Below are 20,270 nucleotides of genomic sequence, written 5' to 3'. Positions count from 1 at the left end.
AGCATCCCAAGTCTGCTTTGCACTGAGACAGGAGGTGTTAGAATAACCTTCCACTGCAGGACACCCACTGAACAGGAACAATTTTGCAGCAGAAATATTGGTGCCTGGTTCTGCTTTCACACATGTGACTCCTGTTGATTTCAAAAGGAGTTTCCATATTTCACTAGCTCAGAAGTACATGGTGTACATGGCGAAAACCTGAATGCATATGGAATATTGATTTTATGACACAGCACATGACAAGTGAATATTGGCTTAAGGTTTTCCTGCACAGCCTCTTTCTGTGCATTTCTTCCTGTGTGGGTTTATAGGTTATGTGCATTATGCAGTATGTTGGTTTTCAGATCAATTCACAGCACAACCTTCCAACCAGTCACACCAGTCCACCTGAAAGAGATATTCCATGGCACAGCATGGAAGGAGAGGAATGGTTTACACAGAATCACAGAATCATTTAGACTGGAAAAGCCCTCCAAGATCATCAGTCTTAACCTTTGCCTCAGGTTAAACTGGTACCTCTGGTTGCCACCATATTTTCCAGGATTTCTGGCCAAATTAAGAGTGATCAGTGGATCTCTGCAAATAACCTTCAACAGTTACTGTTTGGTTATTTTGCTACAAGCTGCTTACTGTATTAGCATCCATCAAGAAAGGAAGGATGTGACAAGGCTGGAAGACTCCAACTCACATGGAACATTTACAGCTGTGGAAAAATTAACGCGAACTGACTCTTTTTGCAAGACCAAGCCATGAATTGCACTTCTAAGTGCAGTATACATACTTAAAAACATTAGAAATATAACAATAGGAAGGAATAACAATAATTTTTCTTTCATTACAGGAAATTTCTATAAAGAATTCAGAATTTTGAGTTATTTAATTTTTGCAAGCATTTCATTTAGTAAAGTACAGTAGCAGATAATATTATACAAACATGAGGAAAAATTACATCAAGGACTTACTTTCTGCAGGTTCCTTAGATCTTCTGCCACTGGAGGACTTCCTCAGGAGACTTCGTCCTGAGGTGAAGAGGCTGGTCAGCTCCTCCAGAGGACTGGTGGGTGTCCGAGAGCGGGAGCTGCTCTGAGATGATGACCCGTAGGTGCTGACCGACACACTGACCATCTTCCCTCCTTCTTGCAATGTGTTTCTGGCTGTAGAATGAGGCACTGATGGAGAGCTTCTTGAGAGACTTCCTGAATGTACAGAGTCATAAGGTGGAGGTCTTTTGAGGCTTAAGGGGGTAAGAGACCTACCCATACTGACAGGAGAAGGTGAGGCAGAGTGACTTTTAGGATAACCGTGTGGAGACTGTGTTCTGTATAAGGTAGAAGGATGAGGAGGTGAGGAGGTGTGCCCAGGGGTGCTAGTTCCATGAGATACTGTCTGGTCTTTCTCCAGTTTTTGATGGCCTGGTGTATGAGGTGGCAGTGAAGATGGAGAAACTCCAGCTTGCTGTTTGATGTAAGACACATTTTCTAAGACGGGAAGCTTTGTGACCTCTAGTGGAGTTAGAGGAGACTCATCAGAATTTGGGGAACACTGCACTGGTGCTGGTGGGAACACCAACAGTGGAGGTCTGTGAGAAAGCAGGTTTGGAAATGGCGGGGGTATGTCACAAAGCAAGCCCTTGGGAGTAGATGGCACTGAAGACTTGGTGAAATCTAGGTCAGGCACTGTGGGAGTAGCACACTGAGAAGAACAAGTGTGATGGTCATATTCACATTGACATTTTGAATCTTGGCCTACATCGTCAAATATAGGGTATTTCATCTCCTCATAGACCGCTTCACTTTGGTCATCCTCATCTTTTTTGAAGTCTCTGAGAATATTCCCAACCATTTCAATATAAACAGGCTCTTCTTCCTCTGTGTCTGGAGCAGGACTGCTGACCTGTGAGAGTGAGGCATCCCTAGTGAGGGTGGTCTTCATAGGGCCATGCTTTTTGATATATGTTTCATCAAAAGATGTGCTTAGCTGGGTGTTTGGGTTTCGTTTCGGCTTAGGAGGTGGAATCTTCTTTGTGTACTCATCACTGTGAGGTCTTGGTTTGGCTGACACTGAAAACAGAACAGAACATAAACTCGTCAGAAGCCTGTAACACACTTTGTCAGCCATAGGGTCTCTGTTACAGTGTCATAATTCTTGAATGAATTTCCTGGGACCAGCTTGTTGCTGGTTTTCTCTGGTATTACATCAATAGAACACTAAAAATAACACTCCATTCAAAACACTCCTAGACTTCTCCCAGAATTCTCTGACACTCCAGGATTAAGTAACTAGTGAGCACTTCCCTTCCTCCAAGACATCTGTTCTTTCCCAAACTCTTTGGGACAGGGAACTTTCCATTTTTAAATATTATGCTTTTCAAATATCACTGTGGGATTTTAAAGACCCAAAGAGTTGCCAACGACATAACACTAAATATCAAAATGAACTCCTTTTGGCTCCAAGGGAACAGTTAAGATTCTGGACAGTCATACTGGAATGACAGTGAGGTAACTCTGCAGTGACAAAGTGATGAATCAAGACCTTTTTATTTATAGTAGCTTCTTGCATAAAGCACAACAATTGTCTCAGCACTAACAGAGAAGGAAAATACTCATACACAAACTGTAAAATCTGCTGCTGAGATAATTCTAGTGATTTATCTGGACTCTATTTTATTGCTAGAATCTTGTGAATCTCTTCACCAGATTTCTGTGAAGTCAAGGAATAGCAAAGTATCTCACAGATTTGGATCCATTCTACACTGGTTACTTATAGAAACCTTGTCTTTGAAATTTTAAATCAAAACATTGTGATGAAATTCATTTGAAATGAGAGGTCAGGGGTTTCTTGGAAATTATCCTTTATGAATTATACAATAAGGAAACTCATGCAAACTGCATTTTGTTCACTTTGCATAAAGAGCTAATAAAACATCTCATTAAATGTTAGGGTTAATAAAATGCCCCATTAAATGTTTAAGTGAAGTCAGCTTTTATCCTAAGCAGACTCAACAACCTTGTTCAGAAACAAAAATTATCACATACCCCTAACCTAATTTATGTTTCTAGAAGGTAATTGATACCTCACTGGTAAGTTCCCTGGTTCAAATAAACAAACAAGCACACAGAGAGAGCTAAACTAGTGGTCAGGTTAGAATGGTAGCTTTCCTGCCTTTCCAAATTTTGTTGCTCCTTGTAATTCACTACTGCATATCCGCCAGTTTGAACTCAATGCTTGGAGAACTTTCCAGACACTTTCTGCTGACCCATCAGCAAGCAACCAGCAAATGTCTGATGCTAAACCAGGCAGGCAGAACTCACAGAGTTGAAACCTCTCATTTAGAAACAGCCATAAACATACTCCTAAAGCCAGCAGTGAGGAAGGGCTCTGCCACCTCAAGACAGCATTTTGAGACTGGGAGGATGCTGGCTCAGAGCTGGATTAAAGCACCTGCATTAAAGCATCTTACTAGCATGGTTTGGTCACTATCAGAGGAAGATTCAAAGTGTTATCACTTTGTCACACTCATGCTTTGATCTGCTAAATAAATTCTGTTTAATTCCCAGAAGGTGTAGCAGTAAAGGCAGATGATAAACAAGTTTTATTCAGGAATAAGGAGCTGTGAATGTGTACATGCACAATGTAATGAGACTACTCTTTATTAGTAGAATTTGTTTTAGCTTAACACATAAGTAAGGTAGAACAAAACAAAAAGCAAGAGAAATCTTGTCAGAATTAAAAGGAAAAAAAGACTAAAAAATTTATATTCTACTTTCATGATGGTTTCAATTAATGTGTTCCACTTTGCAGGAGGCTAGGGACATGCAAAAGCTACCACAGATAAGAGTGTTTGGTAGCTTGATAGCTTTCCACTATGTGGACATATCCTAATGCATTTTAAATTTGTCTTTTTAATTAACCCAAATTAATTTTCTTGAATGTATTAGGCTAGACTTTTGGGAATAAGATGTAGGCTACTAAAATCATTTGGGCTTTGCAGAAAATATTACTTGTGATGTATTTGACAATACTGGTAGATTTTGCATGCCTGCTTCCAGCTAAATCACTATTTCATTTCTGTTTAGCATCTTATTTGTATATTATGTTTTTATATATTCTACTGGCATAAACGTGATCTCAGTAATCTCTCCAAACTCTGTTAATCTGATTTACAACCATGACAAAAACAATCTTATTCAGATTGCTGTCATTAAAATGAAGAGACAGTCAATGATCTTTTGTGAACATGTTGCACATGACCTGAACTCTACTTCAGCTACAATTGAAAATCCTGTATTTTGTAAATACAGGCTTCTCACAGTCTTCAGTTCCCTCTGCATCACGCTGCCATCACTAATGGATACCTGAGAAAGGAACATTTCCTGCTCCTCTGCTTCCTCAGATCCTGTTCCCAGTGCTGCCTTTTACATCTTCTGTGCCACAGGTGTCACGCTGAGAATGTGCTCTGTCTTACAGCCACATCCCCACTCTCTGATGTCTTTATCTGGATGGATGTTAATGATGGACAAAATAATCAAAAGCTGAGCTCCTCTTGTGCTGTGGTCATTCAAGGCTAATGCTAACTGATTTTTTTTCTAAAACCAGCCAAAATTGGTCAAAAGTACTGTGTTTTTAAATTGCTAGAAAAAGCATATTTTCCTCGTCCCTCATTCAATTTTCACAATTTTTATCCAGCTGAAGAGGTTCTGCTAGACTGTCTAAACCTGTCCTTGAGTGTTGGAATTTCCATATAGAACATCCACAGGCTGTTCATTACAGATGAGGAAATGGGAAATGTCAAGGAAAAGCGATTGACATTCTGCCATCTAGTCCGGTATTTTTGCATGGGTTGAAATTAAGTACCACAATGACACACAGTGCCTCATCTGCCATTACATGGTATGTAGCAGTAGCCTAGAATATATTGGTGGCATTATCAGCAAAAAGGTCAAATGACCCAGTTCTGCTATATAAGACAGAGTAAAACATGACAATATGATTTACTTTTCATTTGCTATTTAAAGCATTTTTTCTCTGCTGAAGTTTATTTTACTAAACCTTCTATTTCCAGGTGGTTTTGTGTTACTGAGATCTTTTTCCCTTCATGACAAATTGGACTTTTCAAACTAAAATTTTTAACTAAATTGTTTAAATATTTTACAAACCTTAGAAGTTACCTTCTATATTGCTGCTATAAGACTCACTAGAGAAAATACACAGGTAAATTGATAAACTTAATGAAAAAAGAAAGCTTTTTATCATTACAAGGAACAGAGGAACTGTTCATACCCACTAGGAACTCTCTCAGCTGCAGGAAGATATTCAGGAGGCAAAGTGAATTGTCTTTAAGAAGGCTGTGGTGCAAGACACTTAAATTTATTTAACAATGGTTTCTACTCTGAAACACAGCTCCCTGGCAAGGGCTGAACTCCCAGCACACCTGTTAATGGAATGTGAATCATGAACTACTGCTCCAGCCCAGAACAACAGAGAAGAGTCATAGGAATCCTGCAGCTGAGCAGAGCTGTGCAGAGCCAACGAAAGGAGCAGGGAGTATCTGTGCAGTTCCGGTGCTACCAACATTTGGCAGGGATAGATGTGCATGAATGCAGAAGCCTTGGCAAGATCCCAAACCCAATGAAAGGAAATTATTTGGCTATCTCCAGAGAGGAACAGGCAAGATTGCTTAGAGTACTTGACATTTATCAGGCAGAAAAAGCATTTGGTGCCTGCTGGGAACATAAACTTCTATGAAAAGTGAACCACGCTGGCATATTGGTGATACACATGCTGCCACAGTGTCTGCTCTAAACATGGACTAATTAAGTGCTTTCCAACATGAATTGCTATGTCCTCGATAAAACTGTTGCCTGTAACTTGTGTTGAGACTCTGCCACTTGTATGCATCAGAGCACACGAATCCTGATCCAAAGCTAAGGGGAAGAAATGAAAGGGAGAATTGTTCCTTTGCCCACCAGGTGCAGCTTTGCTCAAACATCCATCTCAAAGTGCACCACAAAGCTCTGTGTGCGCTCCCATTACAGACACACACAAGCCCAAGGGAGGTTGGGCACATGGCAGTGGGAGTTTGGAGGGCCCACACTGGACAACTCCCCGAGGGCTTCCCTGGCAGGGAAACCCTCCTGGAGTGGTTCCATGTCAGGAAAAGCAGGCACACAGAACTTTTTCAGTCTTCAGGTTCTTGTTTTATTGTTATCTTATCGTGACTTAAGCACACTGTCTGCACCCAGATCTTGCATGCAGGAAAACAGCACAAAATGGCTAACAACCTCGTGTTGCAAGGTCTTTTAAGTCTAATAAAAAACTAAACTATCCAATTAAGAAGTGACACCTAGATTATTTCTCTTTCTAACCCAATAACTGACCCCTAAAGACCCGCAATGCAGATTTTTCTGCCCACTCAAAGAAAACTCAAACTCAAGAAGAAGAAGGCGAAAGAAGAAAAGACAGGAACTCAAGACAATACCCTATATCCTCCATCTTGTACCCATCTACAATATGCTAAAAATCCTAAAACCTAAATTTCTCACCCATGTGACATACTACACTACTGTCTACAATCTCTACAATCTATTTCACAATTTTGTGGTCTCTAGTTTACTTTGAAGCTTTGGGGGCCTTCTCCATGTATGAGGGTCAAAGTCAGTGTTTTCCTGGGAGTCAGAGCACCCCAGGGCAGACAGGGGAATATTCCCCTGGGTTTGCACATGGGAGGTGCTCAGGGGATGATGCTCAGCACCTGCTCCATGGTCCTCTGTCTACCCAGGAGCTGCCCTGGCTGTGGGAGCTCTGAATGCTGTGCCAGCACCTCCTTGTTTGCATCAGAGCCACCCAAAACTCCCACAGCTGATAACCTGGAGGCACAATGAGCCTTGAAAACAAGAGTGAATTCCCCAGAGTTCCCTCTGCTTGGCCAGGCACTCTACATGTAGGGCACTCCTTCCAAGCAACTCTCTGGCTCTAGCAAAATTTAAGGGAAACCAGAGATGCAGCTCTGGTAACTCCAGGTCTCATTTCAAAGAAAGAAGCACGGTGCTTAAAATAGCCTCATGGAAGCCCTATTGTATAAGGAGAATATGACATTTTTGAAATGAGATATTTGTAGTGCAAAGGTTATGCATAGCTTTCAGACATACCCAGATAATCTCCCTTTCATTATTAATTTTGGAAATAGAGAATGCTTCTCGTATTATCCTTCTGAAGTATATTTTTACTCTTTAAGGAGAGACCGAAATATGAAAAGATGTTGTTAATTGTTGTTTATTATTTTCTCATTATATAAGGAATGAGTGAAAACATCTAAAAATTAGAATTTATTTTGCTATTTTGTATTGTCTTTTGGGTATTTTCCAGTTTCACATTCCACAGACCAGTCCAGTGAATTTTTCTGTTCACTGTAACAAACAGAATAAAACCACAAACAAGAAAATTGTTCCCTTTCCATTTCTACAAGAGGTTATAGATTCACTGAAGGAATTATCTGGGGCCTAAAAATGCTTATATTGGGTTAGATTTCATTATCTCTGCAGATGAAGTTTGAATAGTCTTAGTGAAACTGACTTTTAAAAGGCACAGTCATGTGAACTGTGCAAGAGATTGGCACTCGGGAGACCTAAGTTTAAATAATCTCTTTTTACAGGACTCACTTATCATTTTTACCTCCTAATGCCACCTTTCAATATTTCCCTGCTGCCATGTTAAGCTCTTAGGCATTTTACACAAGGGTTTTATTTTAATTTATTTTGTTTGTATCAAAACTTGCACAGCAATTCCTATCGTTGGAAAGCAACAGTAGAAAACAAAAAAAAAATTAAATATAGTTATTGGAGACATGCAGTGTTGAACACGCATCTTTTCTTCTCCAAAAAATATTTGAAAGCAAATATTCCTACACTGTGAACAGCCATAAAATATACAGACAAAATGCATCTTAGCAAGTGGCTATTGAAACATCGTCAATAGTTTGAAGTAACATCAGAGCATGTATTTCTTTCAAGAAAAATGTCTGGTTCTTAAAATAGCATTGTTCTCATGGACACAAGGGCTTTCCCTGAATGTTACCTCCTCCCTTCCTAAAAGATGTTCTAAAAGAAGGGAAGCACATGGGAAGAATAAAATAACCATCTGATTAATTCAAACAGGCAATAGGTGGTTTCAGCACAATGGTTTCAAACAGAACCTATTTCTTCCCCCTCCTGAATTGATTAGCTCTTGCTAGAAATTATTTGGGCATTTAAAGAGGACAAAACTATACTGAAAATGAAAGGACTAAAAGTCAGTGTCGTAAAATAATGCTGATGTGCTACCTGTATGTCTCAAGGCTATGATTAAGGATACTTCCTCAAAAGTATTCAGGTCCCTTTATTTTGGCTATGACTTCTTTTGGCTTTTAAAATTATTGATTTCTGCTCTAATTGAAAGTGCTGGTGAGCTTGTGGCTCTGGGAATGACAGTCCAGAATTAAGCATCAGTACACAAGAGAGCAGAATCAGGGCCTGCAGTAAAATCCAGTTCTGCATTGCTCCAGCAGTACAACCACTGCAGCTGACAGGACCATGGTTAGAGACATCCTGCTCTCAGGTCCAGCTCAGGGCCACAGAACTGAACTCCCAGCCCCAACACCACACACTCTGCACATGCCAAGGTTGCCCTACCTTCCTGGGGCTCACAAAAGCCAGCCTAGGGCATCAGTGCCTTGCTGCCAGAGCCTCCTCCCAGCACAACACGGGCTGCCAGTCCTTTGCTCTGCAGGGACTCAGCAATTTATCAAGACAAGGGCAGATCCAGAGGTGCCAGGATATGTCAAAACCTCTGTAGTCTCAGCATGGTGCAGATTCCCTACCCAAATTGCCACATTCCAGGGCAGACTGACTTCCAGGTCCTCTGCATCACAGCCCCCCTTTCTGTACCTCCACCTGGCCAATTAGCCTTTCTTTTAGTGCAAAGGGCCCCAAAAATGCACATAAAATTACAAAGCTGATGTCTCCTCCTGAATTCCCAGCCTTATATATAGGAGTGCTCTCCTATATTTTGAACTTCATATTGTTTTTTTAAAGAATGAGTAATTGATGTCCCTGATTTTTCCAGATAACACTGAATAGGCAAAGAAAAAAAAGAAAGGGGTGTTTAGGAAATAATTACAAATTATTTGCAATCAAGCTGTCCTGTACTATTCACCAAGGCTAAAAGTTATTGTTAAAAGCACAGGCCTGGTAAGGCAGAAAAAGCAAGACTTTGGATAATTAAGGAAAGAATAGTCAATTTGAATCATCCTCCTTTTACAGGAAAACTGATGTGCTGAGTGCAATTGGAGGCAAATGAAAATCTCACAGTAATTTCTTTTAGGTGACTCTCTGAGTACCCTCTGATGAATACACTCTGGGTACCCATCTAGAAAAATATCCTTGAACTAACATGACCAGACACAAGGGGTCAGATCTCTGGCAATATATGGGTTTAAGTTATAGGACTTCCAGTGGAAGAGGCTCTGAGGACAGGGAGGTGGGAGGATTACTGGGGAAAGATTTTCACGCTGCCCACACATGCAATGAGTATTTTCGAAATTCTGGTTCATTCTGAACTCTGCAATATGCAAAACAGGTTTTGCAACCAGTGTTACAGTGACAATAAAAATGTCTGTAACTCTATAAGGTCTGGAGGACTTCTAGAGAAAGGCAATTGGTATGGAAATTTCTCCATCACATGCATCATAAGTGAAGAAAGTGGAAACAAAACTACTGAATCATGCATGCAGACAAATTAATTTACAAAGTTTATGTCCTTGCCTGTTGGTGTCTCTCTTGCAGGAGCCTGTATAGAGCTGGAGTACTGAGGGGTTAAATATGTTTACAGCAGAGTACAGTGAAACAGTGAAACAGTAAAACAGCCACAGAGCAGAAACATCAGTAAAGCCCTTCTAGTTTATAGCAACATTTATGGAGTCTTGACTGTCAGTGTAAAAATGAAGCCTAAAGGATTTGCTGGTTTACTGTGAATTAACTGCTATTACTCTATTCTTATAGCTCCCCACAAACTGACTGCGCTTCACATGGAGAACAATGGGTGACACCAGCCCCCAAATCAGCATTTTTGTTGTGGTGCAATTCTCATGGAGCTGTCACCCTGCACTAGCTGCCCCTTCTCCTTCTCTGTAGCTACCACCCTGTATCCTTAATTATCTTATTCCCTAAGTATCAGATTCCCTGACTACCACACAGAATGGTGATGCTCTGAGCTTCTACAGGCTGTGCCATGTGCAGCAGCATTTCTGTTGGCCTGTAGAAAGAAAAGATCTCTCCTCTGTCCAGAAAGGGAAGCTTCTGGTGGTGTGTGAAGAGCTAAGTCCCATCAAGACATGCCTTAGACACCTACATCACATGAGCTTGGTGTGTAGAGGACACCACAACAGCAGAGACCCTTTGAGGGCTGAGTTGCTCCTTCCTGTACAAGGCCTGTGTGGCATTGTTTGTTGATGCTTCTGGTAACAGAGGCAGACCCCAGCCTGAATGCAGCTCCTGGCTTCACAGGAACAGCTCTGCTGTCCATTACTGCCTGTGACAGCTGAGGGCAGCAACGTGGGAAATCATTTGCTGAACTTTCATTAACTTCTTGGAGAAGGTACAGCACACAGGCTCTCTGACGCAGGGCTCACAGAGACACTGAATGAAACAAATCTCTGCAAGACTTCCTGGCTCTGGGGCATTTCTAAAACCAGGACATGCACCCAAAGAGTGGACTCCAACGTTATTTACTGGAGAAATGGTAAAGAAGAAAATCAAGCTAGATTTAGATAAATGCTAAATGAAACAGGAAGTTCAACTCACCTACTTTATTTATTTAGAAAAATAGTCTTTATCTTGATGTGTTGTTTTGGTTCACAAACAACCAGACCAAAAGTCTAGCAATTACTATATGCAAAGACTTGAATAATTTATCCAATAATATGAGACTCCTCATTTTTCAGATCCACAGCAATGCCTATCTTCTATTTACAGCTAACATAAGTAGGTCAAATGCATTATTTGCTTATATAAGTAACAATCTGTTTGCCGAGCTTCTAAAATAATTGCAGCCCATTAAATCAAACTGGCAGGCCTACCAAGGTAGTATTGTGCAGAATACCGAGCTCGTGGGGACTCCAACATGAGATGTGCTGGGTCCAGCTATTCCACAGAGGCTCCTGTGCTTCCTTGGCACCTGCACGGGTGACAAGGACCCAGCAGATTTCAGCAACCCCCTCTCCCTCAGAAGTGCAGTGGCTCTGTTCAGTTCTTTCCTTGAGGCAGTTGTACAAAGCTGCACAGACTGACACATCCAGCAGGTCCTTCCACCACCACTGAGCACAAAACAAAGCACAGGGTTGATGGCCAGGGTCAGATGAGTCACCACAGCAGGAGCATCAGAAAGCAAATGAGCCACAATGAGCAAGAGTTCAGTGAAAGGGGCACTCTTTCCTTTACCAAAAGGCCACAAGGTGACCCTGCAGAAGTGGTTTCTGTAAATTGTCACTGAGCATTTTTGGGTGAATATGATGACAGCTGAAGTGGACAGAACACTGCCAGAGCAGCTCACAGACAAGCAGCAGTGCCTGGAAATGTAACAGCAACAGCACTATGGGCAGAGGCTGAATGCTATGAAATACTCACTGTAATCAGCTTTAGAAAAAATTCCTCCCAGCTATTAATTTTACTTCCATCTCCATAGGGGTGGCTCCTCTCTCCTCAACTCTAAATAAAGTGTTGACAAAATTACAGACAGGCCACATGTTATCAGCTGCCTTACTCTCAGAGCTTCTCTGTGTGCCTGGCATCCATCATTTCATCCTGCATTTATTTGAAGATAGTGTAGTGAAACTAGTAGAGCCTGTAATAGTGTTGATCTACAAGGATCAAGTAGCTAGGCCTAATAAATTCATAAATTCACCTTATATGACTGCAGTGAACAATGCCATTTTGACAGTTTTAGGCAGTTCCAAACAAGCTTTAGGAGAATCATCTCCTGTTTCAAATGTCAGGCTTGACCTCATTGTTCCAGCTGAGAAGCAAGATGGAGGATGATTAGGCAAATATGGAACAGAAAAAGGAAGGGGAAAGCAGAAGTTATTGCTATAACCTAGTTTTTACAGCCTGTTTCATTTTGTTGTTTTTCAGAAGCAAAGCTCTTTGCAGGAATTCATCCCCACCACTGAGGCACAGTCTATAGCAGAGCACAGCTCAGAACAGCCTGAGCTCTGTGGGGGTTGTTACTCACCATCTCCTGGGACTGTCTGTTCTGTAAACTCATGGCATTCAGCATTTCAGAGCTGCACCATAAAGGCAGTTCAGATTTGCCATCCTTATTCACACTCTGCAGCATCAGTGATACCCACAGGAGATTGGGAAAGGGATCTTGAGCAGCTCCTACATCGAGTGGCTGCTTGAAGTCTTGCCTTCCACAGTGACTGCCCTGAGTTCACAAATTAAAACCTGCCAGATGTGTGGAATTTCACATTAACAAGGACAGTGTTTTTCACATATTTCCATCTCCATTCAAAATCTTCTATCTACAGTGCTGCTCACAAAAGCAGTGTCCCATCAGCTCAAGTTTTCAATCTGAGCACAAACATTCTCATCATAAGCTGATTGCAAATTACCTCACTAAACGAAGCTTTTATCATTACTGTGTGTTACAAAGGAGGAATCTGTGACACTGAGGGACAAGTGAAATCCTCAAGGTCATCTGAGCCAGTAGCTGTTCCTCCACTTACACCCCTGGGAGAAAATGCTTAGTATTATTCTACAGAAGTCTCCATTTGGCTTAACACTTACTGACATGCAAGTTTACATTTGCAGAACTGGGATCACATGGCAATGAGTCACTGCAGATATTTGGCCACACCATCAGTATAAATCATTTCACCTTTAACATAAAATAACAAATTCAGTATCATAGAACATTTTGAGTTTTCAATGCCTTTGCTTGCAAACACTCATGATTAAGAAAATAAGTAGGCTAGACATATTATCAAGCTTTTGCATCTACACTAGTCCTATAGCTTCAAGTTTGTACTTGGCACACTTTGGTATGTTTGCTTTTTTGTTGTGGATTTATTTTTCTTCTAATCAAAAGGTTGCTTACCATCCTATTCACCAAAATTCAAATGTTACGAGAGTTCCTAACAAAATCCTAACCCCCCTCTTGAAACTGAGACTTCTGACATCACCTTAGTGATTCTAAGACAAGGTTTATAGCCAGTCCATCCTTTGGTATTCTACCAAGAGGAAATAGGAGAGAGCTCCATTTGCAGTCATGCATGGAGGGGAGAATGCCAGCAATCTCCTTAATCCCGCAAAGCACCATTAGGGCCAACAACCCCAAGACAAAACTGCTATTTTTTCCAGGCATGTTTATGCTCAAAGAGACCTGTTTTACCACTAAGCATAAAGGGAGATATAATTCTTCAATCATTATATGCAAGGGGGCTGTGAATTTGAAGGTAGAGTATTCTTTACAAATATCTCAGAGAAATTATGGGAGCCATGGCAAATATTATACCACTGTACTGGAAATGGATATTAAGCTCTTGCTGATGTCAAGTTCACCATGCTTCAGCATTTTACTGCCCACTTCTAAGCCCTTCCCCACCCTGAACCAGCAGCCAGCTACAAACCACCTCAGACTTTGGGATACGTGCTTCTCTTTTGACATGCCAGCAGTTTAAAGTTATGGCCACAAAAATCAGCACTAAAATTATGTGTGCATCATTTTCTACTTTCCCCTCTTGCAGCTGTGAAAAGCCAGGCTGGCACACTGTGAGCCCCAGGCAGGTTGATGGCAGTGCAAGAAGGGAGCTGTGCTCTGTGGAGCTGTCAGTGCTGTGCACGTTACCCCGGCACAGCAGCGCTCGCACACGGACGGACGCACGGACAAGCATGAAGTGCCAAACACAGCTGCAGCACGTCAGGCGTATGCTGCCTGATGTCATCCAGCATTAAGCCAAGTGGATGGGATGAAAGCAGCAAACCAGTGCACCAATCAAGACGACTACATTCAAACAGTCATTAGAAAGAACCTAACAATGAAACAGAGGCTGGCCATGACAGGATCTCACCTGGAGCTAGACATGAATCTCTTGGGATGTGATTCTGTAAGCACTGTGCATTCCCAGTGAAGCCAATGTGAGTGCAGGGGGCACAGAATGTTTTAAGAGCTCAGTCATGCTTCACTCCATGAGGATTTGTTTTATTCGGTTGTTAAAGTGAGAAAAGGAGTAGGGCAGCAGCTAAAAATAAGGTAAGGCAAAGAGGTGGAAATCCAATGCACTTGTTGTTTAATAAAAAGTGCACCTGTTTTGGGCTTTTTTTCTTCAATTCAAAATTAATTTTGCCAGACACATCTATTATCACAGACCAGCTCTGAGAGTAAACAGGAGCCTTAGGATTTCAGTCTGGTCCCTCAAACCCTTACTCATTTGTCCACAATGCCTTTAACAGAAAAGCATGCCAAAACCAGTATGCACAACAGAAGTGTAGTAGGAGTATTCTTAGATTGTTATTTTTGCAGTTTCAGAGGCATTTCATTTTACTTAACAATTTGTGATATCCTGTCAAAACAAGGCAAGAGAATTAACCTGGATTTCTCCTCCCCTCTTCTCTTGGCCTTGAGTTCAGAGACATTCAGTGAAGCAAAATAATGCAAGAATCTAATATTTCAGCTCATAATATTTGAGTATTATGGTCCCCTGAGGTATAAACAAAACAAAAAATGAAATAAAGTCAGAAATATGATGACTTACAGTGACCTGCTGACAATGAGTAGGTTTATTGACATTATAATCTTATGGTTACATAGGGTCTGTCTACTGAGGCTGCAAATTAACCATGCAGTGAACAAGACCACCCACACTTTAGCTTTCTTCAGAGACTCTCTCTTCAGTCTGGTCTTCCTGGCAGAGATTATTGATTTGGACATGTCACAGAGCACATCTGAAGTACTTTCAAGAGTGGACTGGCTCTAAAATCAGCCTAGTGACTTTCATATTATATTAATCCCAGGCTAATACTCTGTCCTAGATACCAGGTAACTGCTTGAATAGTGCATTTCCTTGCCTTGTTGGTATGTCCAGGGGCTACAGTGACCTTTACAGTCAGAGGACAGCAGCCTGAGAAGATCTCCCATACAGTATGTCTGTGTTATGCCCAACACTGCTCTTAGGTCTGAGATGGTCCAGCTAATTTCAGGGCAGAATGATGTGAATTCTCCAGCAGTTTGGACCTGGGCTTGTGACCAGGCTTATAAACCCTCCTGAGCCCTGGGGCACTGGAGCTCTGCAGAAGTGCAGAAAAGCTCACACACTCACAGCAGGAGTCACAAATGTTTAGCAGACCTTGTTGGATTCAGCTGAGGGCAGGCAGCTCCTCCTGGACTAGCTGCATTTGCAGTTAATCTGGTAAATCAGCAAAACACTCCCTGAACTCACATTATTAAGGCTTTTCCATTATCAAGAACATCACAGCTTCCATCACTCTTGAGAGCAGAGCAATAGCTGTACTGCAGGGGAGCTGAACATCTAATTTTGGGCTTTTCTAATCCTGGTGCAGAGTCTCAACAAATGAGCAACATCCTATAGTGAAAAGACCAAGGAGGAATGCATAAAGCAACTTTGTTAAATTAAGGGAATTAAAAAAAAAAGTCACGAAGTACACAGGCTAGACTAGCAGAACACAGCTAAAGTACCAACTGCCAAGTCCTGGGCGCTGGGTGATTCCCAAGTGGGTAACAGAGCTTCGTGTCTTGGTCTATTTTCTGTTCAATGCTTGCAGCTTCCATTAACATTAATGACTATGCATATGTGCCTTCAGGGTAAGAACATATTCCCTCTGTGGCTTCAAAACTTGTTTATAAATCCCTCCAAAAATCACAGTGCTCATAGCTCTGCACAGAAAGCTATTATAACAGCTATGAGAACTGCTGCGTTCGTTCCCTCCTTTCCCCTTGGCCTTGCTTATCTGAGGGATGAGGAGACAGACCTGGAAAGATGAAGGGCTGAAGAAGGTAATGCAGGGAAGCAAACCAGCTCTGCAGGCTGCAATCTGAAAACTGACTTGCTGCAGGGAGGGACAAACTAAGTCTCAGCAAAAGCAGAGAAAACCAAAACCCAAAGCACTGAAAAACTACTCCCACCACCAAGCCCAAAAAGCAAAGCCTTTGAAAGTCTCTAAGCTATTAAATACTAGAAAACAGATCAAAATCTTTGTCATGTCCTACCTGCTTGAATGCAGGTCAGTGGGAGCAAAGTGCTGGGCAGAATCCCAACACAGGCCAGTGTTGCCCTTCACCCTTCTGATCCCTGGGGCAGCAGGGAGGCTGGGAGGGGAAGGGCTGAGCAAAGGAAAGACACACCAGGGTTCCATTAGGAGCTGCACAGCTCTACCACTGCTGAAGGCACCATATCCATCCCCATGCCACCTGGACACACAGGGCACACACCTCTCTGGAGTCAGGCATGGCAGCTGAAACTCCACCTCACTCAACTGACAAGACCTGTGATTTCTGAGTTCTCAGGCTTTGAGTTTCCCCTTCATCAGTGCCAGCCCTTCTCCTGACGTGTACAGATTCAAGTTAAGCTCTCTCAAGCCTCAGAGGCTGCAAGGGATACAGTGCAGCATACAAACAGTTATGGGTAAGGCAGCACTGAGATCAAGAATCAGATTAAAGTATGTGAAGGAAAACACCTTGCTCTACACACAGCTCAACAGCAGCTCACATTATACCTATACAGCTAATGTGAGTCAACCCGCAGCTTCCCACAGGGAAAAACACTGTGCCCAAAACACAGTGCAGGCTGTAGGAAAGAGAAAATCAGCTGTAAAATATACAGTGCACAGTATGCAAGCATTGAGGCCTCTCAGCAAAATGACCCACTGCAGCTCAAACAGTGTCTGGCTGAGGAGCCCCTGCCTGGGGAGGATGCCCTGGAGCTGGGGCTCAGGAGGCAGCACAGCCTTGTGCTGCTCTGCCATGCTGCCCTTCCTGCTCCCAGCCACATCCCAGCACTGCAGCCACAGTGACAAGTGGCCCAGGCTGCGAGGGAGCTGATTGCAAGAGCCATGGCACAACTCTGGCCTCCCTGCACAGGGCTCTGACAGACTGCAGGATGCAGGATTCTGCCTCCCCACTCCTCTGCCACAGCAGCACTCGTGCCTCAAAGCCACGTCCCTAAAATGCTGCACTGTGCTGTGTCAGCGCTGGGCTGTCACATCACATAGCCCAGAGCAGGAGCATCTTAACCTGCCCACAGGTCAACCCACCAGAACCCATCTGTCAGTCCCTTTACACTGCCTAGGTCTGAATAGGGCTCATTAATGATATTTCTTCCTTTAGTAGGCATGGATAAAAAGATCTGGGAATAAGATCTGGCTATAAGGAATGACATGTCATAGTTACCACAGAGGACACTATTTCAAAGTTCAGGTTAAATACATTATTCACTAAGGTATGAAATAAAAGGAAAACAGCTCTATGTAAAACCAGCCAAAGTGCTAAATCCCTTTAATACAAACTCTGTTTAATGAGAGTAGCAAAAATTCAAATTTGCAATGAAGAGACAGCAGTCTAGCTGACAGAAAACTAGATTTATGAGAGAGACCAACTGGACTGCAAGCCCAGTTACTGTAACTGCTTTTCTCCTGAGAGAAATTTTCCTCACAAGCTGCCCACCCTTAGAAATTGCTGAGCTCACTGCAATGGGCTTAGAAGGCAGCAGCAAGGATATCTTCTTTCCCAAAACACTTGGAAGGAAAGCACTAAACAAATTGAGTGGGTTCAAGAGGTGGGTCCCCTGCAAGTATTTTCTCACATCAGAAGTAAATTTTCCTTTGGTTTTGGCAGCAGAAAAATTACAACCATGAATAACATTGTGAAAATGCTATTCTGAGTTTTAACTGGTATCTGTGTGCATATTTGTATGTACATGCAAGTATATAAAACCTGCCTTTTCATTACACATGCATATTATGCAGACATAAATTAGATTTTATAATAAAATTATATATTTCATGTGTATTCTTATATAATGTAGTGCTCCAAATGACTAAGCAGAATTTTAATAAAAAAATTAACTTTCAAAATGCAGTTTATTTATATATTTTCATTTTTATTTCTACTGCAGCAAATCTGTAAACTTTTCCTGTAGACATGCAGTGATCATATCAAAAAACACTGCTTGGTTACATCAGCCAGATATACTGTTTTATTACTTCCTTTTTCTGAGAGATTGGGCACTGAAAACAAATCAATTAATTATACTCCTGCATTTTTGCAATAAAGAGCCTTTCAGGATCAAGATTAGATATGCCTTCTATGCTGAAATGTTATTTTAAATTACCCTTTTCACTTCACTTCTCACTTCCAATGTGTAATGCATGGGGCACAGCTCCACTTGTCTGCTGTTCCTATCAGAGTTTGAAAACTCTGGAGAAAAGACAGCCCACATTTTTAAAAACACTTTCTAGAAATCTGTCACAGAGGAGAAATGCATTGGATGGAAGGCGTTCAGTGGGTACATATGACAGGCAGCCAGAAGAGTAAAAAATGGAATATAAAAGCACAAGAAGGACCACAAAGTGTGGAAACACAGCAACAAAGCTAAAGTCAAGGAGAAGGAGGCCTTCAGGCTGGAGAGCGCTCTTCCAGGCAGAGCCAAGGTAGGCTGAGATGAAGGAAACAAACCCAAGTGCTGCTGCATAAGACAGGGCCAATATGGGTCACTGCAGCTTCAGGGAAGATTCTCACACTCCCACAAATATGGAAGCCAGAGCACTTATAGGAAAAGTGCACAGAATCACTGGGGGTGTTACTGCTGCTATTTGTGCTTCAAGAGGAAAAGGTCCTTCAAGCTCATAACCAAATTTATTCTGCCCCTTCTGCAGTAAAGTCAGACATATTCAAACCAATCTAATGTTATGGCAGATATTATGATGGGATATACTCAATATTTTGATTTCACCATGATCAAAAAGAGTATCAAAGTTACTTTCAGTTACTGCTTTTATTTCTGTAAGCAGGATCACTATCAAAAAGCAAAAAGTAAACATGTTTAATAAAAATGAGTGATGAGGCTGTCCCTGGTTGTCTAGAAAATGTAGCAAATTCTTTTTCAAAGTAGCCACCAGGTCAGACAATGGACGTTATAGTCTGAATTATTCTGCACAGCCACAAAAAAAAATTGTGCTGGGAACAATTTTCTGCCAACTCCTTTGTAGAGATTCTGTCCTAGTTGATGGAGAAACAATAGGGTTTTTCATCATTATTTCCCTGAAATTTTTTCTGAAAAAGGCTGTAGTCATTCAGCCTGCAAATACCACAAGTACATGCAAATGTGTGAGACACATGCATATACAAATATTTGTGTACAACATATACAACAGTGACTGAAAGTTAAACCTGCCTCTTCTTGGACCTGAAATTTCAAGGACATCCAAAAGAAAACATGAATATTGTATCCTATGGAATTTCTCACCTGAAATTGGAAAGAGGCAGACTTATAATATCTTGAATTAAAGTTTGCTACTAGAATGAGAACTGATACATAGGTAAAAAACATAACCAATGGCCCACAAAAGACAAGACCAGTAGAACCAGTGTTTCACAGGATTCTCTGAGCAAAATTTCATATACTAAATTTTCTGGAATTTATTTTAGATCAACAGTAAAAATTTCATATTCATTGTCTAATATTTGTATCAATCATTACTTCAGGTAATGAACTTTGGCTCCTCTTTAGAGGTTCTCATCAATGTGTGACCATATTTTTTATATAAGCATTCCTATATTAGCCAGATTGCTGTGAAAATTCATCAAAACAAACATTACCTTGGAGTGCACAGCTGATAACAAAGCCTCTCCTAGGGAGCACAAAACATCTGAGAAATCCTGTCTGTTCATCTGAACACCATATTGTACCACCCATGAGTATGTCTGTGTCAAAAAACTGACTGGTCCCTTAAGAAAACCCAACCCAACCCAAAAAACCAACAATCTGGTATTTCTATGTATGAAACTCTTTGGTGAAACCCAGTATACATAGAAGCAGGGCAGGCATTCTGAACACACAAAAACAACAGTGTGATTAAAGGGTTCTGTCAATTGAAAACCTCCAGGAACTTCTTCATTTTAGCCTGAAAGTGCCCATTGCTGCTCTACAAGCAAAGCAGCAGAATGAACATAATACATGTCATAAATTAAACATCAGAGAGATTCTTAATGTTCCATGAAGGCAT

At 41.5% G+C, this 20,270-nt stretch overlaps 1 protein-coding gene across 5 annotated transcripts in view; it reads right to left on the bottom strand.

The window, feature by feature from the left end:
• NYAP2 (neuronal tyrosine-phosphorylated phosphoinositide-3-kinase adaptor 2) overlaps positions 1-20,270 on the bottom strand; it is a 137,066-nt gene that overhangs the window by 52,782 nt on the left and 64,014 nt on the right. For all 5 annotated transcript variants that reach the window (XM_021553646.2, XM_021553644.2, XM_021553645.2 and 2 more), the window contains one exon: positions 963-2,060. In XM_021553646.2, the coding sequence (XP_021409321.1) occupies positions 963-2,060 (1,098 nt within the window). The remainder of the gene's footprint in view (positions 1-962; positions 2,061-20,270) is intronic.

The sequence above is a fragment of the Lonchura striata genome, chromosome 10 (assembly GCF_046129695.1).
Source record: "Lonchura striata isolate bLonStr1 chromosome 10, bLonStr1.mat, whole genome shotgun sequence".
NCBI classification, from domain to species: domain Eukaryota; kingdom Metazoa; phylum Chordata; class Aves; order Passeriformes; family Estrildidae; genus Lonchura; species Lonchura striata.
This window is presented reverse-complemented; position numbering and strand designations above follow the sequence as displayed.